Source organism: Phalacrocorax aristotelis, chromosome 5 (assembly GCF_949628215.1).
Source record: "Phalacrocorax aristotelis chromosome 5, bGulAri2.1, whole genome shotgun sequence".
NCBI lineage: Eukaryota > Metazoa > Chordata > Aves > Suliformes > Phalacrocoracidae > Phalacrocorax > Phalacrocorax aristotelis.
The window spans coordinates 35,332,348-35,358,916 of record NC_134280.1 but is presented as its reverse complement, the minus strand read 5'-3'; the positions used below and the strand labels follow the sequence as shown (position 1 = coordinate 35,358,916).

The 26,569-nt window shown below is 38.1% G+C and overlaps 1 protein-coding gene across 4 annotated transcripts in view; it reads left to right on the top strand.

Annotated features, from left to right (window-relative positions):
- Window positions 1-26,569, top strand: part of GLS (glutaminase) — a 66,918-nt gene that overhangs the window by 31,782 nt on the left and 8,567 nt on the right. For 3 of the 4 annotated variants that reach the window (XM_075093927.1, XM_075093926.1, XM_075093928.1), the window contains 7 exons: window positions 63-95; window positions 359-417; window positions 1,561-1,627; window positions 2,183-2,233; window positions 4,599-4,775; window positions 5,904-6,035; window positions 7,794-7,886. In XM_075093927.1, coding sequence (XP_074950028.1) covers window positions 63-95; window positions 359-417; window positions 1,561-1,627; window positions 2,183-2,233; window positions 4,599-4,775; window positions 5,904-6,035; window positions 7,794-7,886 — 612 coding nt within the window. Of the gene's footprint in view, window positions 1-62; window positions 96-358; window positions 418-1,560; window positions 1,628-2,182; window positions 2,234-4,598; window positions 4,776-5,903; window positions 6,036-7,793; window positions 7,887-8,726; window positions 11,938-26,569 lie in introns of those variants that run through there. The other variant, XM_075093925.1, reaches the window with a different exon arrangement.

The window sequence follows — 26,569 nt, the reverse complement described above, 5'->3', positions numbered from 1 at the left end:
AAGTGAAATAACTTCTTTCTAATGTTAACAATTTTTGTAAATTATTTTTTCTTTTCTTTCAGCAAGGAGCAAATAATGCAGAAAAATTTGACTATGTAAGTTAATGTTATAACATTCCTTTTTTAACTAAACTCAGTGGTAAAAGTCTCAAGATGGCAAGGGAATTGAAAGTGAAATTTTAGTAATTTCAGATGTTTTGTCTTTACTTGGTTGTTTAATCATTTAGTGATTTGCGTTGAATTTGTAAAATTGTGTTACAAGATTTGGGGTGAGGCTGGATTGGAAGTTTATCAGTTGTAACTTTTTAATGTCTGAAAATGTTAGTTTGCTTTTTTCCCCCCTCCTCTCTCTCTAACAGGTGATGCAATTCATGAATAAAATGGCTGGTAATGAGTATGTTGGATTCAGTAATGCTACGTAAGTATTTTTTATTTACTTGATGAAGTTAGATGGAAATTGTCTCAACTGAGAGTTGCCATTTTGAGCTTACGGCAAAGTTCAGTTATTTACATTAAAACAGTCATTTAATCCTGAAGATTAGAGGGTGTCTTTGGCTTAAAATTTCCCAAAACTGAAGTTAAGCATGTCTGACATCAGCATGGCTAAATCTCACGTAAAAGTGTTGGTTACGTCTTTGAAACTTCATTATTCTAAGTGCTCTGTTGGCGCTATGGCAGCGAGAGCTGTAAGTGCAACTCTTATCTTCCTGGCATTCATATTGAAAATTAAACTCTGTATGTTGATAACTGCGTATCAAATGTTTAGAAAGTGTACTTCATGCGTTTGGGCCTCTTCATGCTTTTTTATCTTGCATATTTAAATTCTCTTCTAAAACAATTCCCCCCATTAACTCAATATATAGTGTTCCAAAAATCTTGAGAGCTTTTTGAGGTGGCACTGGGAGAATCATAAAGATTCCATGTAGTGGAGTTGTTTCCAGGTTGCTAGTTGGCATGCACGTGGGGAGAAGCAGAATGAGGTAACTAGTGCTTTTCCTGAGCTTTGTTAATGTAAAAGCATTTACTGTGGAAGGAACCAGACAGGAGAGAATTACCTACCCTTGTACCCATACAGATTCCTCTTTTAGGCTTCATCCTGAAATTAATAATCACGATAAACAGTGCAGCCATCCCTCTGGTTACTATTCGACCTGCTACCTCATCCTCAGATTCCTGTCTAGTTTGGTCAGTGTTGCGAGTGACCCTTTTGCTATGGCTCATTGTGGGATATTTCATTCCACTACAGCCTTTTTAGAAACGCTTCTAAGAGCAGGATCTTACACTTCTTTGCCTTATCTCCAAGTCAGCTTGTGTATGTGCAGGTAACCAGTAGTGTTGCGTATTTGGATGTTAAAGCTAATTCACTCTAGCTGGGTGTACTGGGGTGAGCTTCTATTGCAATTTCTGTCCCATTAGTAGAATGTTTGTGTTCAGAAGTAATGTATCCTTTACCTGCAGTTTTAGTGAATTACATTATGTGTTTCTGAAAGTTGGCGTTTTTTGGAAGTTTGATGTGTTGTCCTGTCTCTTTTTTCTTTTAACTTTTTTATCTTTTTTCAAGGTTTCAGTCCGAAAGAGAGAGTGGAGATAGAAACTTTGCAATCGGCTATTACTTGAAAGAAAAAAAGGTTGCTCTCTTGTTTGTTTTACTTTGAAGGCTGTATTGTGGTTTTTTCCATAGTCTGTGAAGATTTTATTTAATGTACAGTATGGCATAAATTAATCTAATAGTGTATGTTTTCATACTGATACTCAAAATGCTGTCATCTAGAAAGTGTGCGACTTTTTTCTGTATCATAGCCATGATAACTTGTTTTATTTGTTGTAAAATGCATAATCTCTGCTATACAGGTGACTTTATAAAACTAGATGTATTTTGCAGTTTGCTGATTTAAGGTTGTTGAAAGCTGTACTGACAATACTTTAATACCTAGCTTATTGACCTCACTGCACTGTTACTTTCAGATCTGACATGATTTAATATTTCTATTTAATAATTTTTAATATTTCTATTTAATTTCTATTTAATATTTGTTACATTTAAATAAATACTTAATTTTAAATCTGCCTAATGCTTAATGTGCCAGCAAGAATATAGGTTAATTTGTCTCTCTAAAGGTGATATTTAAAAAAAATAAACATCTTAATATTACCTAAAGACTGTCTTTATTTTTCTTCCTCAGTGCTTTCCTGAAGGCACGGATATGGTTGCTATACTAGACTTCTATTTTCAGGTAACTGACTTTAAAATTGTCTCATTATAGCCTTAGAATTACTGTTATAAGCCGTAGAAGCTGATTTCTTCATAGATGTGAAGGCTTTAATGGCTTATAGTTAAACTTGTCAGCTTCTGTTAAACTCTGGAAATTAATGGTGTACATTTCATGTATCCAGGTTTGCTTTTGTTTAGGTGATGTACTTAGGTGTCTTTATTGCTAATGCAACACTAGTAGTTAGAAGCTTAAAGTGTCTACTTCAGTGAGTTTGACAAAGTACTTCTGCTTCTTTGGGTTGCTGCTCTTTATCGTACTGTGAAATAATTTTAACTCGGTGTGTAACTAAAATAGTATGTGCATGCTCTATTGTAAGCTCAAGGGTAGTGTTATAAATGAAATAATATCTCCTTTTTGTTTGATTCAATGCATATGAATAGAACAAAGACTGTAGTCATATACTTTCCCCTCCCCCATTTTTTTTTCTTTTTACCTTACAGTAAGTTATTTGTAACTTCACAAAATGAGAACTTGGCAAGTGTGAGGTATTTCCTTAGTTAGGGTTTCCTAATGCTAAAACATTCACAACTCGGTCAGCTCTGCTGCCTGTAGCTCTCAAGAGGTAGTTCAAGTTGTGTTACTGATTCAGTCTGTCTGGTATAGTTAAAAAAAAAAAAAAAATCCAGAGCTTAGTTCTCAAAATGAATCTGGTTTTGATTCATGAGACTTGCTTTTACTTATGTAAACTATAAACGTTTTTAAATGCAAATTTTGTTTTTTTGCATTGGGATTAACCTGCTCTAATCTTTACATCAAATGACTGTTTATGAAGTAAGGTATATGTGATTAGCCTTAGATGGCCTCTTGTTGAGTTGGAAGCTCGGTACAAGCTAATAGTCTATTCTGAATTTCTGTTATTACAGAACAAAACTGATAATTTATTTGAATTTACTGTTTAAATATGCTTTTTAAATGCTTCATATCCCACTGCCTCAAGTAATAAGCTTCTGAGTGCAAAGCTGTTTGTAGGTTAAGAAATACCAAAACTCACTTTTCTGGTGTATTTAATTTGGCCTCATTTTTGTGCATATTGTGATATCTAATTTCATGACTATGTGTCATTCTCTTTTTTTCTTGCAAAATCCCCTTTTCACTCCATACTCAAAAAAGGCAGCTTGTACATGAGCGGCAGTTCTGTTTTCTTTTCACTGTACAACTCATACTTTCCAACACTCAGGTTCTACTTCCAAGGCCAGTTATTTCTTTGGGTTTTCTGTAATGCTCGTTCCTAGAACCTTTCCGAACAGGAATAAACTTATTTTCCTGTTGTCTCTGTAAAGTGAGGATGAATTACTCTCATTTTAGAGAAGAGGTACAAATTGCAGGTACTTAAACTGAGAACCTAGAAACACTTCTCTTTTTTTTTTTTTTAAATAAAGTAGGTGATATTATGTGATACTTCATATGTTTAAAACACAGTTGCCATTTTAGATGCGTCTCTGACAATCTCTTGATTTGCAACTCCAGTTGATTGGACTAGGATGTATTGAGTTTGGCACCCGGAAAATAAGAATTCCAGGTAGTAACTACTCATGCAAACTTGGGTTAGGTAACTTCATGAAGTATTATGTAATGACTGTTTGGCAACAGCAAGAATACAAGCACTAGCTGTTTATTTTTCAGAGTAGCATTTCAGTTTCAGGTTGAAACCAACTTATCTTTTGGTTTCTGCAGAAATGAGGCAGCATCAGGTGATGGCATCATATCACATTTCCTGATGTGTCACCAAAGTATGTATAGTCTGTACTGAAGCAGGGTTCCTGGGAGAAACTATCGTGTGGTCATATCATTAATATATCAAAAAGCATATATGAGAGAAAGGTGAAATAAGGCTGCATCAGTAGGAAGTGCTGGCATTAAGACTTGCATGTACTAGAGTTTGCAGCTTTAAAATGTACTTTTAATAGATGTGTGTGGTCTTGTAAGGCTTAAAAAACAGCCACACAAAAACCCAAAATAAAAAAAAAATCAGTCATTCTGTGGCTTTGCCATTTAAGCAGATGCAGAATACTAAGATTGTTTTCCAGACCTCTTCCTCTCAAAGCAGTGCAAGGGGGGGTGGGGGGAGGATTCAAGCAGAGACACTAACCTGTGTAAAATACTATCACAAACTATTAAGAGGGCTTACAAACACTGTTGCTGGGATCTTCATAGTAGGAAGATTCAGACCCTATTAACTGATGCTACTAGCATCAGCTGTAACAAATGTTATGCTACAGGTTATTTGAAATGTTATTTCTATAGAGATATATTGTTGATCCTGCTGTAGTCGGCCTTTTTGTGCTAGAAGTATCAGTTCTTATAATCTCAAATTTTTTTTCATAAGCTTTGCTCAATAGAAGTAACGTGTGAATCGGCAAGTGTGATGGCAGCAACTCTGGCTAATGGTGGCTTTTGCCCAATCACTGGTGAAAGAGTACTCAGTCCTGAAGCAGTCCGGAATACCCTGAGTTTAATGCATTCCTGTGGCATGTATGACTTTTCAGGGCAGTTTGCCTTCCATGTAAGTGGTTTTTTAGTTATTAATTATAGCTGACCAGGACAATTAATCTGTTTTCCATGTTCCAGGGCTTACTTGCATGCTTCTGGGGGAGGGGAGGGGGTGTTACATGAATTGTTTAGAAATTGAACACACCACATGGGAAAATCTTGTCTAGAGTTCATGGCACTACTAGTATACCATACATTATAGTACTTGCTATTCTCTGCCACTTCACATTTGGGAGTCCTTCTCATGTTGAAATATAAATACTGTCCCTGAAAGGCTGTTCATGAGAGAAACAGGTGATTGATGCAGATGTAACTGGGAACAGCATAACTGAAGAAATCCTACTATAATGGTAGTAAAGAACAGCAGAAAGCATTTGCAGGCAATTGCTTTTTCTTCATTGACTCAGACTTTCATGACTTGCCCTCGTGTTATAAAAGTGGCTGTCATAGACAGCATATGCACCATGCTTCTGCTTTTCAGCAGTATGTTTCTTACATGTAGTTCAAGATGTATTGCATCTTATTTGTGTTTTCAGTGTCTTGTTTTTGAGCATTTCTACGTTTTCCTCATTGAATACATGTAAAATTGATTATGATACTTTGTGTGACCTAAAAGTTATTGCTTATAGAGCTATGGGGATATGTGACATGTGCTTTCTGTTGGAAAAAAGCAATACTTTTATCCAGATTGTAAGTAGGTTATTGTATGACTTTATGGACAGACTCTTCTTGTTTTCTTGGGTGGTTGTTTTTTACCTTTTTCAGTCAAGGGTTTTTTCAGGTATATAGCTTGTACTACTGCCTAGTTGCAAACTGTTCATGACAATACACTCGTTTACTACTGCTTAGTCATAATTGCTTTTTATAATAGTTTTGAATTATCTTTTTCACTGTATTACTGGACTCTGTTTTACTGAGAGCAAATAACTTCATAATTGTGTACCTCGGACTGCCGTGAATGGTGCTTCAGGTTATTGTCTAACTGAAGAGAGATAAGTAATAATGCTTTCCCAGCTTAAAATGCTTTCCAGATCTACATTTTATAAATGTTGTACAATAATATTCAGTAAAATGCTAGTGCATTCTGTTAGAATCATGGGGAATGTCTGCAGAGGACAGTAACTTTCTAATTATTCTCTAGGTTGGTCTTCCTGCAAAATCTGGAGTTGCTGGTGGGATTCTTCTGGTTGTTCCTAATGTCATGGGCTTGATGTGCTGGTCACCTCCTCTGGACAAAATGGGCAACAGTGTTAAAGGGATTCACTTTTGTCATGTAAGCAGCATTGCCTTTAGTGGGTTTCTTTGGTTGTTTTGGGGGTTTTATTTATTTACTCCATCCTTTTGCTGCTGACGTTTACCAAGCTTCAGTTAGTATAGCTGGGATTTAAGTGAATTAAATAACGATTTGGTACTCTTCCATACATAGCATGTTTCATCTGATCCAAGGGTGAAAGTCCAAGAAGAGACATTTGCATTTCAGTAATAAGTAACACTGTAATTCAGTGAGCATTAAGAAAGTATGATGCCAGAAACACTGGAGAAATTTCTTGTGGAAGAGCTTTGAAAAGTAACACTTCATGAAGTAATGGAAGAGCTGGTCTCTCGTGTACTGCATCAGAAGCTCTAGAGCTCTATTTATAGACTTCTTTTCCTCTCCAGTCATAAAATAAACAATTCTCAGAACTTTGGAAGTGTAACTCTTTATTTCATTAAAATAAAATAAGAAGATTCTAATGAAATATTGCTGTTCTGATGGGTTTTTTTAAAACCTATTTTTGTAAACCGCCTCACTTAAAACATGTTTTCATAGATCAGACCCAGTTATTGGACAAGCTCTTCCTAGCTTCGTGTCTCATTTTTGAAAGAGCTGTGGACAGCCGATTGATAGCAGTATTAGAAGCAGGAGGGATTTTGTAGAGTACTTTGTAATGAATAATAAAGATGTTTTGTGGGAGAAGAGAAGTAAATAACATTGTCATCCTTTTTTATATTTTCTCGCTAAAACCACCTTGTAATACTGATTGAGTAATCAGAAATGGGGGTGCAGGGGAGGAGAGGTCTCAAAAAAGAGAACAGTAGGCTATCTAGGGCCCCACAGGAAACGTAAGGTTAGTAATGCTTTGGAAGTTGAAGGCATAACTGTGTTTTGGTCTTTTTTTTTTTTTTCTTCTCCCCTTACTTACCCCTCTTAAAGTAATGATGACGATTAAGCTGCATGAAGGCCAGCCAAACTTAAGTTCCTAGGGTGAACACATGTATATCTAGTCTTAGCTTATCAACAACAGCATGGGATTTATAGTATGCATGGGTTTAGTTCATGTGGATGAACAGCAGCTAAAATTTTCATACTTCTATTTAACATCTGTACAATTTCAGCTGCAAATTGAGTATGAAATTACTAATTCTAGTTTTAAATACTTTAAAGTTTCTTAGGAAATAGTCTTGTACTTGATAATCCGAATATGAAATCATAGAACAATAACTAGGTGAAGGATTTACTGCATTTATTCTGTGTTATAATGAGACCTAAAATCTGATACAGGGTATTGGCATACAAGCAACATGAATGTAACATTCACTTTTAAAAATACAACATAGCGAAGTTCAGTAATTATAACCTTTCATGTTGTAATTCAAATGGAATTAAAATCCATTACGTCACACACTTTCTTGTTTCATTCTTTTGATAGAAGTTTTATGTACTAGACTAGCCCAGACTATTACTCCTGTTCCTGAAGTATTTCATAGAGCTGGAACAGAAATATATTAAAATAGATATTTTGCAAATTTCTACTTGTTTTGTACTCCTTTAGAAAGGAGTTTAAAGGTGTTATTAGAACTTAATCATATCATTGTATTATGTTCAAAGGGCCTTACAGACACTGGTGTTGATTTATTAAATAAGCTTCTCTTATTACTGGTGTAAGTTACTAGGATATGGCATAAAACATAAGTGGTAGTATTATTATAATCTCATATGTATTTGGCTATCATATGCAAATAGTAATGTATGTTCACTAAATATTTGCAGGATCTGGTTTCTTTGTGCAATTTCCATAACTACGATAATTTGAGACACTTTGCAAAAAAGCTTGATCCTCGCAGAGAAGGTGGTGATCAGCGGGTAAGTTAATGTGTGTTTAGTGAGTATTGCTTGTAGACATCAGAAGAAATACAGAAAGTTTTTCTCTAAATGCAAAACTGCTCAATGACATGTGTTGCATCAAAGCTTTCAGATGAACTAGTTAGTTTACATTATTAGTGGACACTTACCTGGGTGGGCCACACTATCACAGGATTCTGCATAGTAGAACTTCATATGAGATTTGTAACTCCATTTCATGCAGTTCATCTCCCTTGCTGGAGTAACTATATGGTATCTGATAAAAGTTGCAAGGAGTTTTACTGTACTGGTTGCCTTTATTAAAGATTTGACCAGCTGGTGGGCTTAGCCTTTTTGTTCTGGGCTGCAATGCATGAGATGTATGTTTAGCATTTTTCCAGAGTGATATAACTGAGACCATGTGACTTGCTGAGTCGCACAGGCAGTGAATTCAGGTGTTACAGTGCTGTAGACAAATGCCTGTTACTAAAAGGAGGTGGTGTAAGCAGTCTCTGAGAATGAACTGAATCCACTCGAACTACATGTACAAAAGATAAAAGTGTGAGGGTGCTTGAGATAAGGGAAACCTCTTTGCTTTTTGCCACCGTTCATGCTTTAACTAAGGCATGAAGAAGATTTCAGTGGGAGAAGATCCAGTAGAAAGATATTTAAAGTGCTTCTATTTGCATGTATATGTCTGAAACATACCCGATTTGGAATCTGAATTTTTTAAACTGGAAAAGAGAATATAACAGTTTATGTGAAGAGGTGAAAAACATGAGTCTGTTAGCATTGACTGCAAGTATGGATTTTTTTCCTTCAAATACACTAATAAATAACGTATGTTGCTTGAACAACTAGCATTCCTTTGGACCAATGGACTATGAGAATCTCCAGCAAGAACTTGCTTTAAAAGAAACAGTATGGAAAAAAGTGTCACCTGAATCAAACGAGGACATCTCCAGAACCGTAGTGTATAGAATGGAAGGTCGGGGAGAGCAAAACTAAAGAAATGGGTTCTAGTTTCATTAAATTCTTTATTTTAAAAAACCCTCAAGCATCTCCAGATTTAACTTTGATTTGAATATTGGTTGCCTGGTGTTTCATTTATACATTTTGTGTAAATTCTGTATGCTATACCAAAAAGACTGTCAAAGTTCAACGTGGGAAAAACACGCGCAAACAACAAAACCCAAAACTGTTAACTGACTTTTGTAGTTACTTAACTCATTTACTTTAAAAAAAAAAAAAAGGTAAATCTGAATGTGTTCAAAGATATACCACTTTTGTGTATATCTGTTTATTTTTGTTTATATTTGAGTATTTTAAGTAAATTAACTTTAGATCTAAGCAAGAGCTTATGATGTGTCCTCTGATCAGGGTCAGCATGTAAAGGTAGAGGAATGTTAATTAAAATAAAGTAAAATAGTGTCAGTAAAATACAGCAAATTTATTATATATTAAGCGGAGATAGGTTCTGGGTCATGTTATTACTGTATCCTTTTTTTTAACATGACCTTTCAAATTGCTTTGAACAGAAATGGATCCTTTGCATGCATCCATGCTAGTGAAGACTTTTTTTTAGTCAGATCTTTAATTATAAATGCTTACACTTAAATAAAAAGTAAAAATGGCTGGGGAAGACTGGGAGAAGGGGGGGAAAAACTATGCCTGTTTGCAAGTTAACTAATGCAGCGGACAGATTTCTTACCAAACTATTTTGAGTGTTTTGCTAGCTGCTTGTATGGCCAGCTGGTAGTTATGACTCAGAATTCTGCCTGACTAATAATGCTGTCTGTGCTCCACCCTAGAGAGGAATGTAAGCAATCTTGCTTTTAGTGTGGTAACCAACCGAGTAATGAGCAGGAAACAGAGTAGTGAGCAGGAAATATATTCAGAGAAAAGCAGATAGGTAGATACTATTAAAACTGTTCACAGTTAACTCATTTTTCAACTGCTAATGTGTGTGCATATTCATGTATAAGATCAGAGGTTTCATTTACTTACACATGAGCAAATTTTTAAGAAGTTATTATTAATTGCCACTTTTTAAAATAATGGTGAGTTTGCATCTCTGTCAGCTTGCTAAGAAACAGGACTTGCATTCTTCTGTAGGAAACCAGATCTGTTCATCTGCATAATTTGATACTACTGAGTATCTTGAGTGTAGAGCATATCTTGAAATGGTGTAGGTAAGCTTTGAATAGGCTCAGTAGGCAATGCTGAACAGAGGGCACAGACTTGCTGAGTTCTTGATACTTCTAGCTTTTAGATTCTTAATGATGCTAAAAATCTTAGAAAATTATTCTCTATTTTTATAAAGCTTTCCCCTTCAAAAGCTTGCAGATAATTTGATATATCCCACCCCCTTTACACATGCAGAATCCTGTTCATAAAACTGTCAAAAACTTGTCCAAGTAATGATAAATGGTATTGGCTTATTGAGTATTTTAAGAGGCAATGCCAGATAATCCCTTAGTAACACTTCCCTCCTTCTCCATGCCCCCCCCCCCCAGTCCCTCTCCCTTTTTAGTTTATCTAAAACTCCAAAGTGCATTCATGTGTTTTGCATAAAGGGAGAGTTAGGTTTTTCCTGTCCCTTTTTTGACCCGTCTGGATGACTGCTTTATGCATCTTCCTGAAGTCACAAAGCTCTTGCTCTCTGAGAAAGCAAGCTGTTTTCAATTACTCCCTTTAAATGTTGTTAGTTTTGCATAAATATTTGAAATAAGCTCTGACTAAACCCTGGACAATCTTCATCTAGCAGTGTATTGTAAAAGGATGGGCTTCCTGTCTTTGAAGCCTAGTATTAAAATGTTTAAGCAAAACAATACAGAACATCAATTTTCACTGAATTTGAAGCACTACTGGGATGAAGAGGTAAATCTGTGGTGCATGTCAGTAACAAACATCAGTCATAAATTGCTGAATAATAGCTGTTTTATAATCTTATCACTGATGATAAGATTAGGTTTGTCAGTACTTATCTTGAAAATAAAGGCAGTCTTGCATTATAAAAACATCTCACCTGTTTGAGGATTTTACAGTAAAAGAGTAGTTACAGAGACATAACAAGTATTCAGATCTTGCCTAACAACATGGCTTTATCTGAACTACTCTCAGTTGCAAGAGGGAACATAATGTGTCTGTGCTGCTAGTGAAAAGTATTTTCAGTGGTGACATGTTGCCTGCTAAATTAGTGATTTAATTAAAGGAAAGTGTATGATGCAGGATTTGCTTGATCTAATTCTACATGTATTTTCAGATTTTAGTACTATTTGAAGCTAATTCTAAAAACATGGTTGAAGACGGAAAATTGTTCTGTCTGGGTTTCAACTTGAAAATAAAAACCTTTACCATATTTATATTTGCCGGTTACATACAAAACTTGTGGTAGAGGCAAGTCCTGCATGAGAAGTACAAAATTAAGGAAACTACTAGATCTTTAATATGCATAAGAATAATATTTAGGGTACAGCTTACACAATCTTTAGATACATATTACAGTTCTGTAATATATGCTTTTGAAGCCTGTCTCAGAATTTAAGCAAGCCTCTAGTTAGGAGGGGTCAGGAGGAGACTCCTTTGGACCAATTATCTTGTAACTTGCCTACGCTCAGTTTCTTGTTCTGGCCTGCCATGTTTGCAGATGGCCCTTGTTCATGGCAGGGTACGCAGATAGCTGGGACCACAGTCAGGTCTGCCATGACGACTTACCCATGCCTGCGTTATGTTTGGTGAGTGGGTCTGATGACAGAACGCAGTGATAGAGGCCAGTCATTGAATGTTTGAAGTCTGCAATGGTTTTAGTGTTCACCTGTGCTACAGTAATAGCAATTCTTGATATTCAAGCATTTTAGCTGTTTGTTTGGTTTTCTTTGTCAGCATCGTTAACATTTCATTAGAAATGTAAATGCTTTTTAAAATTTTATTTTAGCGTTTGTGCTGTACTTTTTGGCTCAGTTGTTACCTGTCTCGTTTTCCATTTTTCATTTGCATTGTATGTTATTTATGTATCTTGATTTCCAGCATGCTTATTTTTGTATTGTTTAATAAATTTATTTTAAGCTGATTTTATTGTATTTTTTTCTCTCAATGGAGAACAGATTTGTTCAAACATATTTTTGAGGTTGAAGTGAGCTAGTGAGCACTCCGTTCTAAAAAAGATAAAGTTCTGGAAAAGTAGGTGGAATAAGCAGATTTAATTAAACCAGTCACTGAAAACCTTTCTACATTTCTTAAACATTTTGTGCAATAATCCAATTCTTTTTCTCTTTGAACTGTTAGCTTAAAGTTGAAAGCAAAAATCAAAGTAGCAAAACTTACTCACCGTGACTTTCCTAATGAAAATGTCATGGTACAGTAGGATATTAACGCCACTGAATTCGTGTGTTTTTGAAGGTACTAATTCAGTCACTAGGGCAATATGTGGTTAATGGTGCTAGCGCCAGGGTAGTAACTGTTAATCCTGAGCATTATGAAGTGAAAAATATAGCTTGTAGTAAATCACGCATAGCAAGGAAGGTGGTCCAAAAACCACATCCTTGTAGTAGCAGCAGTGGGGTCTGAATGGCAGTTAGTTGAACCTGAGTTCCTGGCAGAGCACTTGCCCTTTGTCACAGGCTTACTTTTTTTTCCCCCATGAAAATGTGAGGTATTAAATAGTAGGTGAATTGATAATGAGATGATTCGGAGGCAAGATTTTTGTCACTACGCATGCCCATACTGAGGGTGGCTGTAATTATGAATTTAGCTTTTCTATAGATTGGTTTATAAACTACAGTTACTGGTATGTTTTTAAAATTAGATTTATGTTCATTGTACGTAAAATATCACATATCAAAGGAGTTTGTTGGCTAAAAGTCACAGAGATAAGGAAAACTGGAAGAGTAGTAGATACAAAAAGAGCCACAGGTGATTCACTCTAGAATTATTTTGGCTCTTATATTTTGGCTTTCATTGTGCATTTGTGTCAAAAGACCAGTGGGTGGGTAGATGAATAAAAAGGCAATGCAGTCAGAAGAGGGTGGGCAGGCGGGCGGGGGGACAGAGTATGTTGTTTTCTCATTGTTCTTATTTCTCTGTCTTGATACATACAAATCATTGATGCACAGTAGTTAGCTGTGAGCAAAGTAGTTAATTACAAGCTTCATAATTTATAATGTTTTAGTACCCTAAACATTGCTTGTAGGCTTTCAGTATTTTTTTATTTTGTGTAAATATTTCTGTACTTTTCTGTTGGGAGTTCAGAAGCAGTTTTTCCAGTGAAATAATAGACTTTTTTCAGCAGAGTTCTTGGAATGACTAAATATGCCAAATAATTTGTCTTCAGTGCAGAGTCTCTTTGAGGAATTTGAATGTCACAAATGTCTATAGTAGTTGCAGGGATGGCAAGAGGCTTTAAATCGGTACCAATCTAACTAGACTTAATTATTTTTTTTCATCATACCAGTATCTTGTCTGTTCCACACTTGTCCTGTCTAGAAAACGCATGACTAAGTAGTGTGCGTAATGACATGCTTTTAAAGGATGGGTCATATGCAGCCCATTTTCTTTCAGGAATTTATGTCCTGATATGTTGGAACACTTTGATGCAGTCTAAATTATTAAACTACCTACTTTGAATCAATTGTGGCTTCTAATTTACCATTCGCACTTTCTAGAGAATGTTGTGCGCAAAATAGAAATGCCCTTTTTCCTTTTGCTTTTCATGCAAGTACAAGTTAATTTTATTTTTGGCTTCTAATGCTGCTTTATACAGACTTTTGAATATCACTTGAACTCCTAGCTTTTAAAAGTTTTTGCAAGACCAAAGTGACACAGCCCTGCCCATAATTCAGGTACTTCTGAAAATGCACAGGCCTATTTTCTGTGCATAAGCAGGCCTTACGTAGTGGTTACACCTGAAACTGCGGTTTTACTAAATAAAGCCCTACAGTAGAGTTGAGGCTGGCAGGAGAGTGGTGGTGGTGGCGGCAAGTTGGGTTTTTTTGCATCTGTTCAAGTAGTTTAAACAGAATTTAATCGAGGTAATGAAGCTGACATGGATGCATGATGTATAGTAAGGGTGTCTGGAGTTAACTGGACTATGCAGATTTTTAAAAAGGAAAGACAAGCACGTTTACACATTGAGAAAATAATAGGCACTGGCACCTTGGCACTGAGGTTGATGGGGAAACAGGGTTGAAGGAAGGACAAGGGGAAAGGGAAATAATTTTAGAATGCTTTTCTGCCCTCAAAAATGTTCCAGCCGGCTGTATTTTCATGTATTTCTTTATGCGGGGAGCATATCTGTTCTAAGGTAATGCTTCCTGTTCTACCTGTTGCTCTACTCTGATTTTGACCTAGCTGTTACATAGCTAATTCCTTCTGTAGTCTGCATGCTTTCCTGATACCAGTTATGCTCGCAGAAGGCAAAAGAGGTCTTCTGCATATCTTCTTTCCACATTTCCTCTGGTGCCTTTTTCTGATCAGTTACGTTAGATCTTCTCTGGTTAAGTAGCACTATTATTTTGTGAATTATGGGCAGTTGGTAATGCTTTTCCTGTTAAAGATCAGTGTACATTATTTTCATTATTATTTGGTCAGACTTGGAATGCAGTACCCCCCGGCCTGTGTCTGCACTTCTGTTAATAATGATTTTTCAGTGAAATTGCTTGAATTTGATGGGGGGTTTTTTACGTGTTGAATATTCTGGAAAATTTAAGTAATTGTTTTGATAGTACAGTCAACAAATATCTGTTATTTTCTTTGGAAGGTTCTTTAGTAGCTAAGTGTTATTGTTAAGTAGGCTTTTCACTTGAGTTGCCAAACAGCTGGTATACAGAATTTGAAATATTCTTGTTTACCCTGTAAATTGGGAATTTATCTTCATATTGTATATTTTCTTAGGTCATTTTTACTGAGCCAGGTGTGATCATCATAACACGTTTGTATAAAGTGCAGGAGATTCTAGTGACTGTAAGCAACCTAAGAATGAAACCATAAGGTCATAGAGCTTGGAAGGGATCTCTAGAGATCATCTAGTCCAGCCTCTGCTCAAAGCAGGATCTAACATTGGTTAGATCATGTTGTTCAGGGACTTGGCTGGTCAAGTGTTGAAAACTTCCAAGGACGGGGTTTCTGTAACCTCACTGGTAACCCATCCTCATGCCTTATTACTTTCATTGTGAAGAATTTTCTCTTAACCTCCAGTTGAAATTTACCCTTTCTGAGCTTGTGATGGTGAGCCCTGTCTCTTCACTGTCCATGATGAGCTTACCACCATGTGGAAATTTGGCCTTTAGGGAATCCTAGAAGCAACATAATTAAAAATGGCTTTTGGTCAGCAATAACTAACATTTTTACCTCAGCTGTGTTTTCCTACTGGGTCCTAAATATTTTCTCTTTGTTATACTATTGGGAATAAAGTGATTTAAGGATTTGAAAATGCTATATTCCCTTTATTTTTCTTTTCAAAAGTAACAGGCTAAATGCAAACATGGAAGTGTGGTATTTGTTGAGGGACAGCATGTTGCTGTTAGGACCCCTTGTGATCAGAGCACTCATTATCAAAACAATGAACTGAGGACACGAGTGGAGTGATAGGAAGAGATAACGTTGCTTGCTTCCTGTTGATGTCATTCACTAACCCAGCTCTTTCCTTGAGGCAGGCAACTTTGTTCTTTGTTCAGGAATTACTCATTATTCAAAATCAGTTTGTTTTTTTTTAAACTGGTAGACCTTGCTTTGGCTCTATGTGTAGCTTTGGCTTTCTGTATGGTAAGTGTGCTTCACACTTGTCCCTTCTTTTAAAGGACTTGAACGTCTCTAACCTGTAATTGGTTCAAGACAACTAATTAAAATGTAATCTTGATCAGAGGATAAAGTGTTCTGGTCAAATGTGTGTTTTAAAAATAAAATAAATAACACAAAAACCAAACCACTCATGCCGTTGCAGAAAAGGACTAAGAATTATGATTGAGGGCATGAAGAAGCCAGGTTAAAACATCTGAGCTTGTTTTGCCCTGTATACCAAAGGCTGATGGGGAATAATATGATGTTCCCAGTGTTTGAAGATAAAACTATGCAGGCAGGTGATCTGTTTAAGCTAACAAATATTTCTGATGCAAGAAAAGGAGGTACTGAATAGTCAAAAAATTAGAAGGTTTCTAGCAACTCATTCTTAATAGTTGAGAAACAATCCTCCCAACAAGAGTAGAGTGAAAATTTCTGGTAGGATTTCCTCTAGTCTGCTTTTAGCCTGTGGGGTATAGTCAGCCTCCTGCTTGTTTGTGAAGTTTCAGTAAATATCTTTTGAGAATGTTCTCCTTTATTTTGGGTATAATTCCTGCTCCAAGTCCCGTAGTTAAACTGTCGTCCATAAATTGCAAAGTACCTACAGTGTGGAAAGCGGGAGCATTACTCAGTTGTGTGGATATTGGTCACAGTCAATGGGTCCTTGAAAAGGCGGATGCTCTTTTGTCCTGTCTGCTTAATACAGCTAGTGTCACTAAATCACCCATCAGCATTCTGCTTTATTCATGTGGCTGTCGTTGATCCCAGTCCTTTGGTCTCAAATCTTGCAGTGTTAGTAATGTCTATATCCACTACTTCACAGGCTCTTGTTTTTCTTTTTTTTTCTGCATCCGGAATCAGTTGGTCAGTGTTCATTCCCCTGGTTAAGGCTTCTGTATATGTTCTGCATGCTTTTTGTTGCAGAAGTGTTTGCAGGGGTTATCCTGTGAAAGGACTGAACCAGGAACTACCAAAGTCCATATCGTGAGATGATGATGACCTGAAGATTTCTGTAAAAGTTTGCTGCAAGAATTGTTACTTTACCATTTTGGGACTTCCAGTCATTGTAATTTACTGACAAAACATTATTTCATTGCTGATAAGAAATTCTGAAAAACTTTGACAGCAGAGTAAGTTAAAGCCTTTGAGAGGGTCATTCATTTTTTTCCACTTTTATGCTTTGGACATGGCAGCAAGATTCAAGTATTTCCATCCAAAATACTAATGGCAAATGCACCCCACCTAGAACCTAGCACCTAGAATTTGTATGGTTTCACTTGATCCATTAACTTTTTATTGAAATAATTTGTCCGACTACTATTCCTTTGTCATACCGTTCATGGCAAACAACACAGCAGTAACATCTTTTTGTCATCAGGACAGGAGCCAGGTTGGATTTTTCTATTACTTCCTCTTGTTAAGTCACGGTTCTCTGGAACAGCCTGATTCACTGTAGTTATTCTAACTCAATTTATAGTTATATAAATATATATATATAAAATATATATATAGTTATTCTAACTCAATTTTCCTTATTAAGTCTTCAAAAATTTTGCTTGCTGGCATGATTTGAGTTTACAAATGTCCATGAAAGGTTTTTTCTTTAAAAAAAAAAAAAAAAGCATGTGGAATTAGCCAACTAGGTCTTAAGTCTAGTGAAAGATGATGAAATTTTTACTTAATATTGGGAGTTTTGTCAATGATATGCTTAATTCTGTTGTCTCCAAAAGTAAAAAGTATGTTAATTCATTGATATCAGAAGTCAGAAACAGCAGGTGGAACCAAGCATGACCATGCTTCTTGTAATCTGGTCAAGGCAGTTTTGGTACTCAAGTTTCTCTCCTCTTCCCAGTATTCTTAACTTCTCAAATCAACATAGTCATCCCCAAAATAAAGGTTATGGCTATGAAGCAAAGGATAAGACATCTTTAATTGTGAGTAGCACCTCAGGTTAAATACTCTTCTACCAGTCTTGCCTATTTGTCCAAGCATGCCTGTGCACAGGGAAGGGAGCTCTCTAGTCATTGCATCATCTAAGTCCTGGTGAAGCTTCAGCACTAGTTACTAAAGGCCTTCTGTGTTGGAAAATTCAGGATCATCTGTGAGTTATTCAGAGGTACCTATCACAGGGCAATATTGGCTGCATCCATCCTAGTACCTCTTCTTAATATTGCATTACCATAGTTGTGTGTAAGGGAATCTTGAAGCTTTTTTTGCAGGAATTGTCTTCCAACTAGATAAATTTCTGTTCCTTGGATCTTGTAATCTAATACTGATGGAGTTGTCGGCTCTGAATCTTGAGCTCTGGCTTCTGTGTTGGTGTTTTTTTTTTTTTCTGTGTACCCCTTGAACCAGTTAATGGTGGTTTTCTCTGCTACAAGGGGAAAGACACAACCAATCATGCACTGCTCCTCCCTCAACTTTTCCCACCATCGTGCTGAGTACTTCCTGCCCCTAATGAGGGTACGGGAAATAAGAAACTGCCCCATCCATGCACCCTGTACATTATTATGGTACTATGTCATCTCTTCTAGATAAAAATTAGTTTGAATGCCCTGGTTTGGGGGGAGAGGCTTGTACGCAGGGATTCAGCTGAACTGTGGTTTGTGTGACTTACTACCTCTGGTCCTCAAGTTCTGGAGTCAGTATTGGTGAAGAATTGATTCCTCTGTCTCTGGTGGGTGAGGCAGTGGTGGGAGTAGAGAAACGTGGCTGGCCAAAACAGCCTCAGCTCACCCTGTGGGGTTTATACATCTCGGGAGTGGAATAGATGGGCATGGTCTTTTCAGAAAGAATCTGTTACTGAAGGTAAGTAGATATTTCACTTAATTTAGTAGACATTTAGTTTAATTGCTTAGCTCTTAATTAATTTTCATTAAATAGTCCTATCTGTAGTTAGTAAACTGATTTTGTTTAAATACTTTAGAATTAATCAATAACCAGAAGAACTGTGAAGAATTCATTGCAAATTCAGTGTTTGTCATGAAATAAGATCTTTGCTTCCATAGCTTGCAATCTTCAAGGACAATTCAGTCAGTGCCGTTGTTACTGTCTTTCAGGCACATGAGCAAAACCAAACTTAGCATGAAGTAGACTTACTTATAGATTCACAAACTGTACTGGAAATACATAGTATTTTAAATTTCACTTACAAGATGCTACATCTCATTTATCATTTAAAAATTAGAAGAATTAAATGTAGTGATCTCTGAGCATGCAGTGGCTGAATTAGTTGTAGAATTGAGTTTATAACGCTTTTTCTCCGTATGAGATAAAGGATATTTTTTGACTCCATGAAGAGCTTGCACCTCCTGCCTGTTAGTAGTTAAGGTGAATTTACCTTTTCATAGGTAGAGAGGTGGTGTTTTGAGGAATACCAGTGAGACAGACTCTTTCCAGAAATGTGTCCACTTGATCATCTTATGAGCAAGAGATTGGTATTGGAAGAGGTGAATTCTCATATAGTCTTTCATATGTTTTTCATAGCTCCAAATGTAACTGGAAGAAAAGGTGACCTTCTGCTCCTAATTACTGCTTCCTGTGTCCTTGTTAGGCTTCTAGGGAACAGAGCAGAAAAGGTGGGCAAAGAGTTATGGTATTGTGCCAGCTTGTAGCAAGTATCATTTTTAGATACTTCTCAATACTTAAATAATTTTAAAGTATTCTGATTAAAAAAGGACTTTGGGCAGAGATGGGTAAAGAAAATCAGTTTACTCTAAAATGCAATATTGGTACTCTAATTATCTGCAGTTTCTGATCTATTTCTGAAAGGTTTGAATCTGAAGGAAACATGAATGGTAGAAATCCCTTTGAAACTGGTAGATGAGTAGGAACGAGGGGAGAGAGAGAGAAACCATCTGTGCTCAGCCTTCACCTCCAGGAAGGCTGCCCTTTTCCTTTTGCAACTTTAGCTGATATGTTATCCAGTAAAGGAGACTGACAGTTGTTTGTGGGGTGAAGGAAGGGCATTATGATTACCTTTTTTTTCCCCTGGTGACAAGAGAAATTTTCAATGTATATATTTGGTTTAATTAAATGCCTCTTGCATTCAGCTACATACACAGCTTCTGTGACAGGTACTGAGATTGAGCTACCAGTATAAGCTTGTTTGTATCTTAGTGTGCCTATGTCTGAATTGAACCTAGGCAAAACTCCTTGTTCTGTTTTCAGACTCCTAAAGGGACACTTCTAGGACCATAGAACTGTTTTGTTGGTATCTATCTGCCACTTTAAAAAGGTACGAAGTCAGAAGAAGAAAAGATCAGCTTTATTTGAAGCGGTTGGATATGGATTGGAAACAATTTTAAAAGTTGAATTGCAATAAGAAGACATCTAGAATCACACTGGGATTTTGACCAGCTTGATACACAATTAAAAAAAGTCATCTCAGGATTGCATAATATTTTTTTCCTGATGACTTGATCTATTTGTTAGCAAACAGTAACACCTGTCCTCATAATGTTTCCCACCTTCCTCCTCGCTCTGTACAAAGTGCGGTCTGATGCTGAGGTGAGAGGCAGTAGCTGCAGCGCTAGCCCTTCGAGGGCTGCCCTTGAAACTCATTCTCATGCGCTTACTTGCTGACTGCTAACTGAGCAGCCATTCATTTCCCATAGCCTGCCTAGCTGCTCTTAGCAGCTGCTGACTGCTGCCATGTCGTCAGCAATTTAAAGGTCAAGAAACCCTTTTAACTTACAAAATTATCCAGCACATTTGTTTAACTTTTAATGAAGTAAAAATTCACAAAAAAGCAGTAACATTACCTAGAATAATGCATTTCTTGTGTTCCTGTGTAATCAGCTCGGCTATCCAGATGCAGTAAGGGTCCGTAGGTAGGTTACGGACTGCTGGAATGGGTCTTTGTTAGGATCATAAATGTAATGAACTCATCTAAGTGATTCCAGACTGAAAGCTGTTAGTACTGTATTGCCATCTGGTACAGGCAAGGGGAGACTGAGAACCTGGGTAAACAACTAACTAGCTGGCTAGCTTGCCTGAGGTTTTTGTAGCTAAAGCAGTACAGTTGGTTTAAAGCTGCTTTGGGTACGTGTGTGTGAAAATACAGCCTCTTGTGCGCCTGCAGTCTAGACTTAACTCATGGGAGGAAAGGCTTTCAGTATATACATGAATTGTGCTTGAACACGAACGCTAAAAACTGTGAGGCAGTTACTGAGGAATAAATGTTTTATGAGTCTGTTAGTTTTTGACCAACAGCACAAGCTGTGTGAATAATTGCTGTGCAAGCAGCATTTCATGTTAATTCCACCAGGGAGACTCCAAAAATAAACCCCGTGGTAGCAGCTTTGGAAGTTACTGTTGCAGCTTTGACTCCAAAAATAAATGCTGCCCCCACAGCTTGTAAAACTAATGGAGCTGGGTATCGGTCTCTGTCTCTAGCTGTAAAGACGAGCTTTGCACAGTCTAGAGGAAAAGAAATGATAGTTGGTGTGTTACAAAATGGACTGGAGAAAAAAATTGACAAAGTCTTGTTTCCTGTGTTAGTTTCAAAATGGAGGAGTAAATATTTGCAGATTCTAGAGTTAGTTTTGCACTTTCTTAAAATTACATGAGGAAACAAGAATCAATAGTGCAGAAAATAGGCTAAAGGGTGGGGGGGGAAAGTCCTGAAGAAGAAACTGAAAAGTGTTATGGAGCAGCTAGCCTTGTTCGTATTTTCAAATATTTCTGTACGTCATTAATGTGTGTAAGTGTATGCATTAATTTATTCACATATCCTCTAATTATTTATAGTACAATGGGAACAAAGACTTTCCCAAAGAATTCTAACTTTATAAACTTTTTGTGAGCCTTGTGTTCATTTAATGTCAGGCAAGAGGCTCTGCTAGAGGCAGTTGGTGTTAGGTTGCTGAAGAGGTAGGTGTGGTCTGTTGATCACTCTTACTCGAGCCAAAAGACTTATTTTTGCATGCTTCAGAAAGTTACTTAGAGAAATTATCTTTTCTTATGTAACTGTTAGTTTTCTGTAGCATAAGGTAATGTTGTGGCTTAATCTAGAGGCTGCTACGGGTGACTACACAGACTGTCCATCCCTAGGAACGCTTGGGCAGAGCCTCACCAGGTGTGCTCTGGAGTCCGCTTCAGAGCCAGCCCTCACCTGGGTGGCACCTAAATTAGTCTGGGATTCGGTGAATAAAACACTGTGCTTAAGTTTGGGTGTTGTATCCCAGCAGGCTGCTTGCACTGGAGTGGGGCATGCGGGTAAGTGCAGACGTTCACGCCTCGGCTGTGGAACGGAGGTAATGCTTAGCTGAGTTTTGAAATCTGTGTGAGAGGTGGTACACGTGCATTTCTCCAGCGCTGTCTCTGTGGGCATCCAAGAATCAGTTCAGCCCTTCAAATACAGTGGGTGTTAGAGATCTGTTTGTGGCAGACTGAAAACTACCAGTTTTAAAAGCTGTAAGAAACTTCGGTGAGAGGACAGAGTAGTAGTTCAGTGCTTTTGACAAACCTGAATTGTTTGGGGTGGGTATTTGTTTAGGGGGCAGTCTTAGTTTTTACTTTTAAAAGTAAATGTTTTGCCCTTAGGTAAGAACTTTCATTTTATTTCAGGGGAAGCAAAGCAGAAGCTCAGTTGCAAAGATACTGAATTTCAGTTGAGATTTCTTTCCTTCCAAAATACAGCCTAACTTCATATTGAAGAATGGTATATTTAAGGAAACCTGTGGCTCTCTTTTAGACTTGAACAGTGATTTTTCCTCACTAGCCTTGTCAGTGGGCCCTGGAGAGCAGATTCCAGTTTATTGCAAATTAATTGTAAATATTAAAATGGCCAACTTTTTAAAATAAGCAATTCTGTCTAGTGTCTGAATGTACAGGCACGTGTGTTCCTCTCTGAGATTAGTCTCTGGTTCATTTTTGTCCTTTTAGGGACTATTTGCATTCTAGGTTTGATTTCGGAGTTGAAACTTCAAAATTAATGTTGAGCAGTTCTTTCTGAATTTTATTTTGAAACCTTGCATGCAGGGAGAAAGTAATCTGTGGGCTAATCTTCAGCACAGTTGGATTGCCAATTCAGTGTGTAAAAACTTGGTGACTGAATCGTTTAATTTGTGGTCTAGATGAACTTTTTCTGTGTGCTTTTTTGTTGTTTTTTTTTTTATAGGCCATCACTGTTTGAGAATTTATATTGGCATCTTTTAGACGGCAGGAAGATTTTTTCCACTGATAAAATGAGCATCTAAAAACCTGTAATTTTTCCAGAGGGTGAGAAGACTGATATGCTTCTGCTGCACAGTCACATGGCCCTCATCATGGGATCAGCTTCCGGAAAAGTAGCAGAACAGCAGTACTGTGAAGTCAAGCTTAGGTTGATTTTTGGAGCTTTTATTACCTCATGCAGTCCCTCTTGACTTATGTAAACTCTTTGCTGTTGCGTTGCTTGTCAGTATGTGATATTTGCAAAGGTCAGGAGAATAGGAAGACTTTATAGTAGTTGGCCTCTTCCCAGTATGAAACATTAATCCTGGTTCACTAGACAAACGCTCACCTTAGACAGCTTAAATATCTATTTTTCGAATTTCAGAGTTAATCCAGCGCTGAGCCAGATTAGCAAAGCCGTGTGCTGTTGACAATGGGTGCGAAAGCTGAGCACGTAGGGCAGCGGCTGCAGCAGGCCTTTGGGCGCGGGGTGGAGAGGCGCGCGGCATTGCTTGGCACGTCGCTCGTGCGTCTGGTATGTCAGTATCACCCAGCTGCCAAACCGGGGCAGCTTTCAGCGGGGTGAGCAGAGACTGTGGAAGAAAAATAACTAGGCGCTTTGCACTCTCATCTTTCTCCTGGTCGTAACAACGCGTTGCTGGGATCCGCAGTTTTGAACTAAACCTGTCGGACTTTCTGTATAAATGGCGAAATTGTGCTGCGTCATCCTCGGCTGTTGGTGCAGGTACCAACAGAAAATAGCCAAGGTATCATAAATGCAAATTAACCGTGCTGCAGTGGTAGGAGGTTTTAGTGGCATGGAAAACTGTGCTTCGAAGACACTTCCAGACAAGTTGGTCTAATTTCTCTTGTGTATTCTGCGCTGGTGAAGGGCTGCAGACCTTTAGTCCCATCTCAGTGCAGCTCTTCTACAGCTGGGAGCATTTGTCAGGAGAGTGGGTGGTATCATGCACCAGGAGTCTTGCTTTTATCTGGAATATACCCGCTCTGAGATCCCAGTGCATCAGGGACCGGGGCTCAGTGTGACAGTTGCTTGTCATTAGGGAAGTCCTGAGCTGCAAGAGTGGAGGTTTGTATCCCGATTTATCTCCTCGCCTTTGTGCGGTGCAGGGGAATGTTTAAAACTTTGTTGTTCAAGCCAGTTGGCCTGAAGGGCAGGGTTCCCAAAAGGAAAAACTGTGGCTCACTTTAAGCACAAAAAATGAGATGTGAGAGAAGAGAGCGGTGGCCTCTTTTTCTCAACTAGCTCTACTATCTCTTTATTTCATCCTCCTTGTATTTGAAAGTCTCCTGTCACCACACTGGGTCTGGTGCCTAGTAAAGTTCCGATGTGGCAAAGTTCTTGAGAAATAACGTGCAAACAACCTCTATTTTCCCAACGTTTTGAACATCTTTTTTGAAGGCTAACTGGTGGCATTGTCCCTAAACATCCTGTAAAGAGCATTGGAAAGATTTACGGGTTTTTGTTTGTTTATCCTCGTTGGTATTGCCTTTAGCAGCACTGTTTTAAACTATTGGGCTTGACTGTATTCCTTATCCACCTGGAGAAACAGTAAAGTTGGAAGTAATATTTCTTTAGCCTGTACATTCTGTAATGTTTTCAAAGAAATTGGGGGAGGGGGTACTCTCAGGAAGCAGGACACAGTAGGAAATGAAAATCCAGATTCAGTGACCTTTTTAGCTCAGAGCTTCTCATGGAATTAATCCAGCTCTGAGCTAAATTAATTTTTTTCTGAAGGATTTGTTTTCTTTGTGTGCACAGCTGTTTGGCTCTTTTCTCCCGACGCAAGCGGAGTATGGAGCAGAGGCTCGCCCTGCTGTGCTGGAGTCACTGCAGCAGGAGCAGAGCAGGGCAGACAGCCCTGCAGGACGCGTGGGCAGGTACAGAGCACGGGGCTGGCATGGCCAGCTGCTTGGGTTTGGTTTCTACTTGAGTTTTGGTTGTTTTATAATAATGCTGAAGCGTGCGTGCCAGTGGGCAGAAGGCGCTGGCTTGTCCTGCGTTCTCCACATGACCGTAGCAGTTCGTTTCCATCTCTGGGCCTCAGTTTCCCATCTCAGTGCTGATAATGATAGCAGCTTGCTTTCTGTGAAGCGTTTAGAGAGATCTTCTGTTGATAAGCATTAGAGCTAGGCCGTGATACACATGCTTTTTACATTTTAAAAAAAAATCCTCTAAACCAGTCTGTATTGAGAGGGAAGTGATTCTTATCTCAGTCTTGTATGGGGATTTGCTATTGGCTGTTATGAGACTAAGACTATTTAAGTCTTCTCATCTGGGCTGGATTTGGGTATGCAGCTCAACTGGGAAAGACTATTATGTTGCAAATACTCCACCAAGGCTGTTCCCGTGTACCTGCCAAGCCTTCCAGATCAACTGGACGTGTTGAAATTTCACTTGCGATAAGTAACTTCAGCATATTAATACTGAAGTTAAACTTAGTTTTTTCATTAGGTTTTCCAGGTTGTTACACGGAGAAATTGAAAAACAAAACAGAAGCTGTCGTGTCATACCAAAGTCCTTTGACGATGTGCGTTAGAGAGGAATGGGGGACAGCAGCGTACTTGCGGGCGCTGGGCACGCCCGCCCTGAAACGCCGAGGCAGCCCTCGTGTTTTGCTGCGCTTCCTCTGTTCGTGTGCAGTTGGCTTCACATCTGAATCCTGCTGCTGGAAGGAGACTTCTTCAAAGCTTTTAGCACAATCAGGCTTAGGAGATGTTTAAAATAACTGCAGTTTGAAAGCTTTGGGCTAGGAATCACTTTAATGCTCAGTTTTCCTCTGTAACTTTCAATGCTGTATCTCACTCAGTTTGTGCTTTTGGGATTTTGCGTTGGGTTTTTTCCCTTTTTTCCCTTTAGGCCCCCTATGTTTATCTGAAATATCTGCTGCAGCAGTGTAACTTCCTGCTGCTCTGAACTCTGTTTCCTTCCTTTAACTTGACCTCAGTGTAGTTCTTCATTAACAACAGTCTCGGTTTGTTCTTCCTTGTGCTGCTCACGTTCTTGCCCGCAGACTCACAGAACGGTTAGTTGGAAAAGATCTTTTGGAGGTCGTGGTCATTCGGCCCCCTCTGGCACGAAGCAGGACCTTTGCCAGCACTAGACCAAGTTGGTCATAGCTTCATCCAGCTGAGTCTGAGACCTCTAACACCTACTGACCTGAAGGTGAAAATACAAGGTGTGTGGTCTGGGACTTCTGATCTTTAATGGTGGGTGACACAAATATTGCTGAGGAACTTCTTGTTGGTTTCGCCACCTGGATAACAAGGTTTATATCCAGCACTTGGGAAGAGGTGTTTGTGTACAAAGATGGTTTCATCGTAGCTAAGTGAGTAGAGCTCTGTATTTCTGGCATAGTAACGAGAGCTGTGAAGTTAATCTGGTGCAGTGCACGGGGGTTTTATCTCCCATTGGTACCAGGCGGAACAGTTTTTGCTCTGGGCTTGACACTGCTGTATGGTAATGTTTGATCCAACTCATATATAGTGAAGGGACTCCATCCTTCTCCTTTTATTAAATTTTCGTAGTTAAGTAATTCTGTGCAGTAGTGAAAAGCAACTAGTAGCTGTTGGGTTGAAGGGAAACTTTCTGTTTCTGGAAACGAGGGAAAAATTGCATTCATCGGTGCAGTTAACAAGCACCAGTACTGGGTATGGCATAGAGGAGATAATGAACCACTTGGTGAGAAGCTCATTGACAGAGTCTCTAAACACTTGAATTAATTGCCTTGTCCCTTGTGCCCTACTTA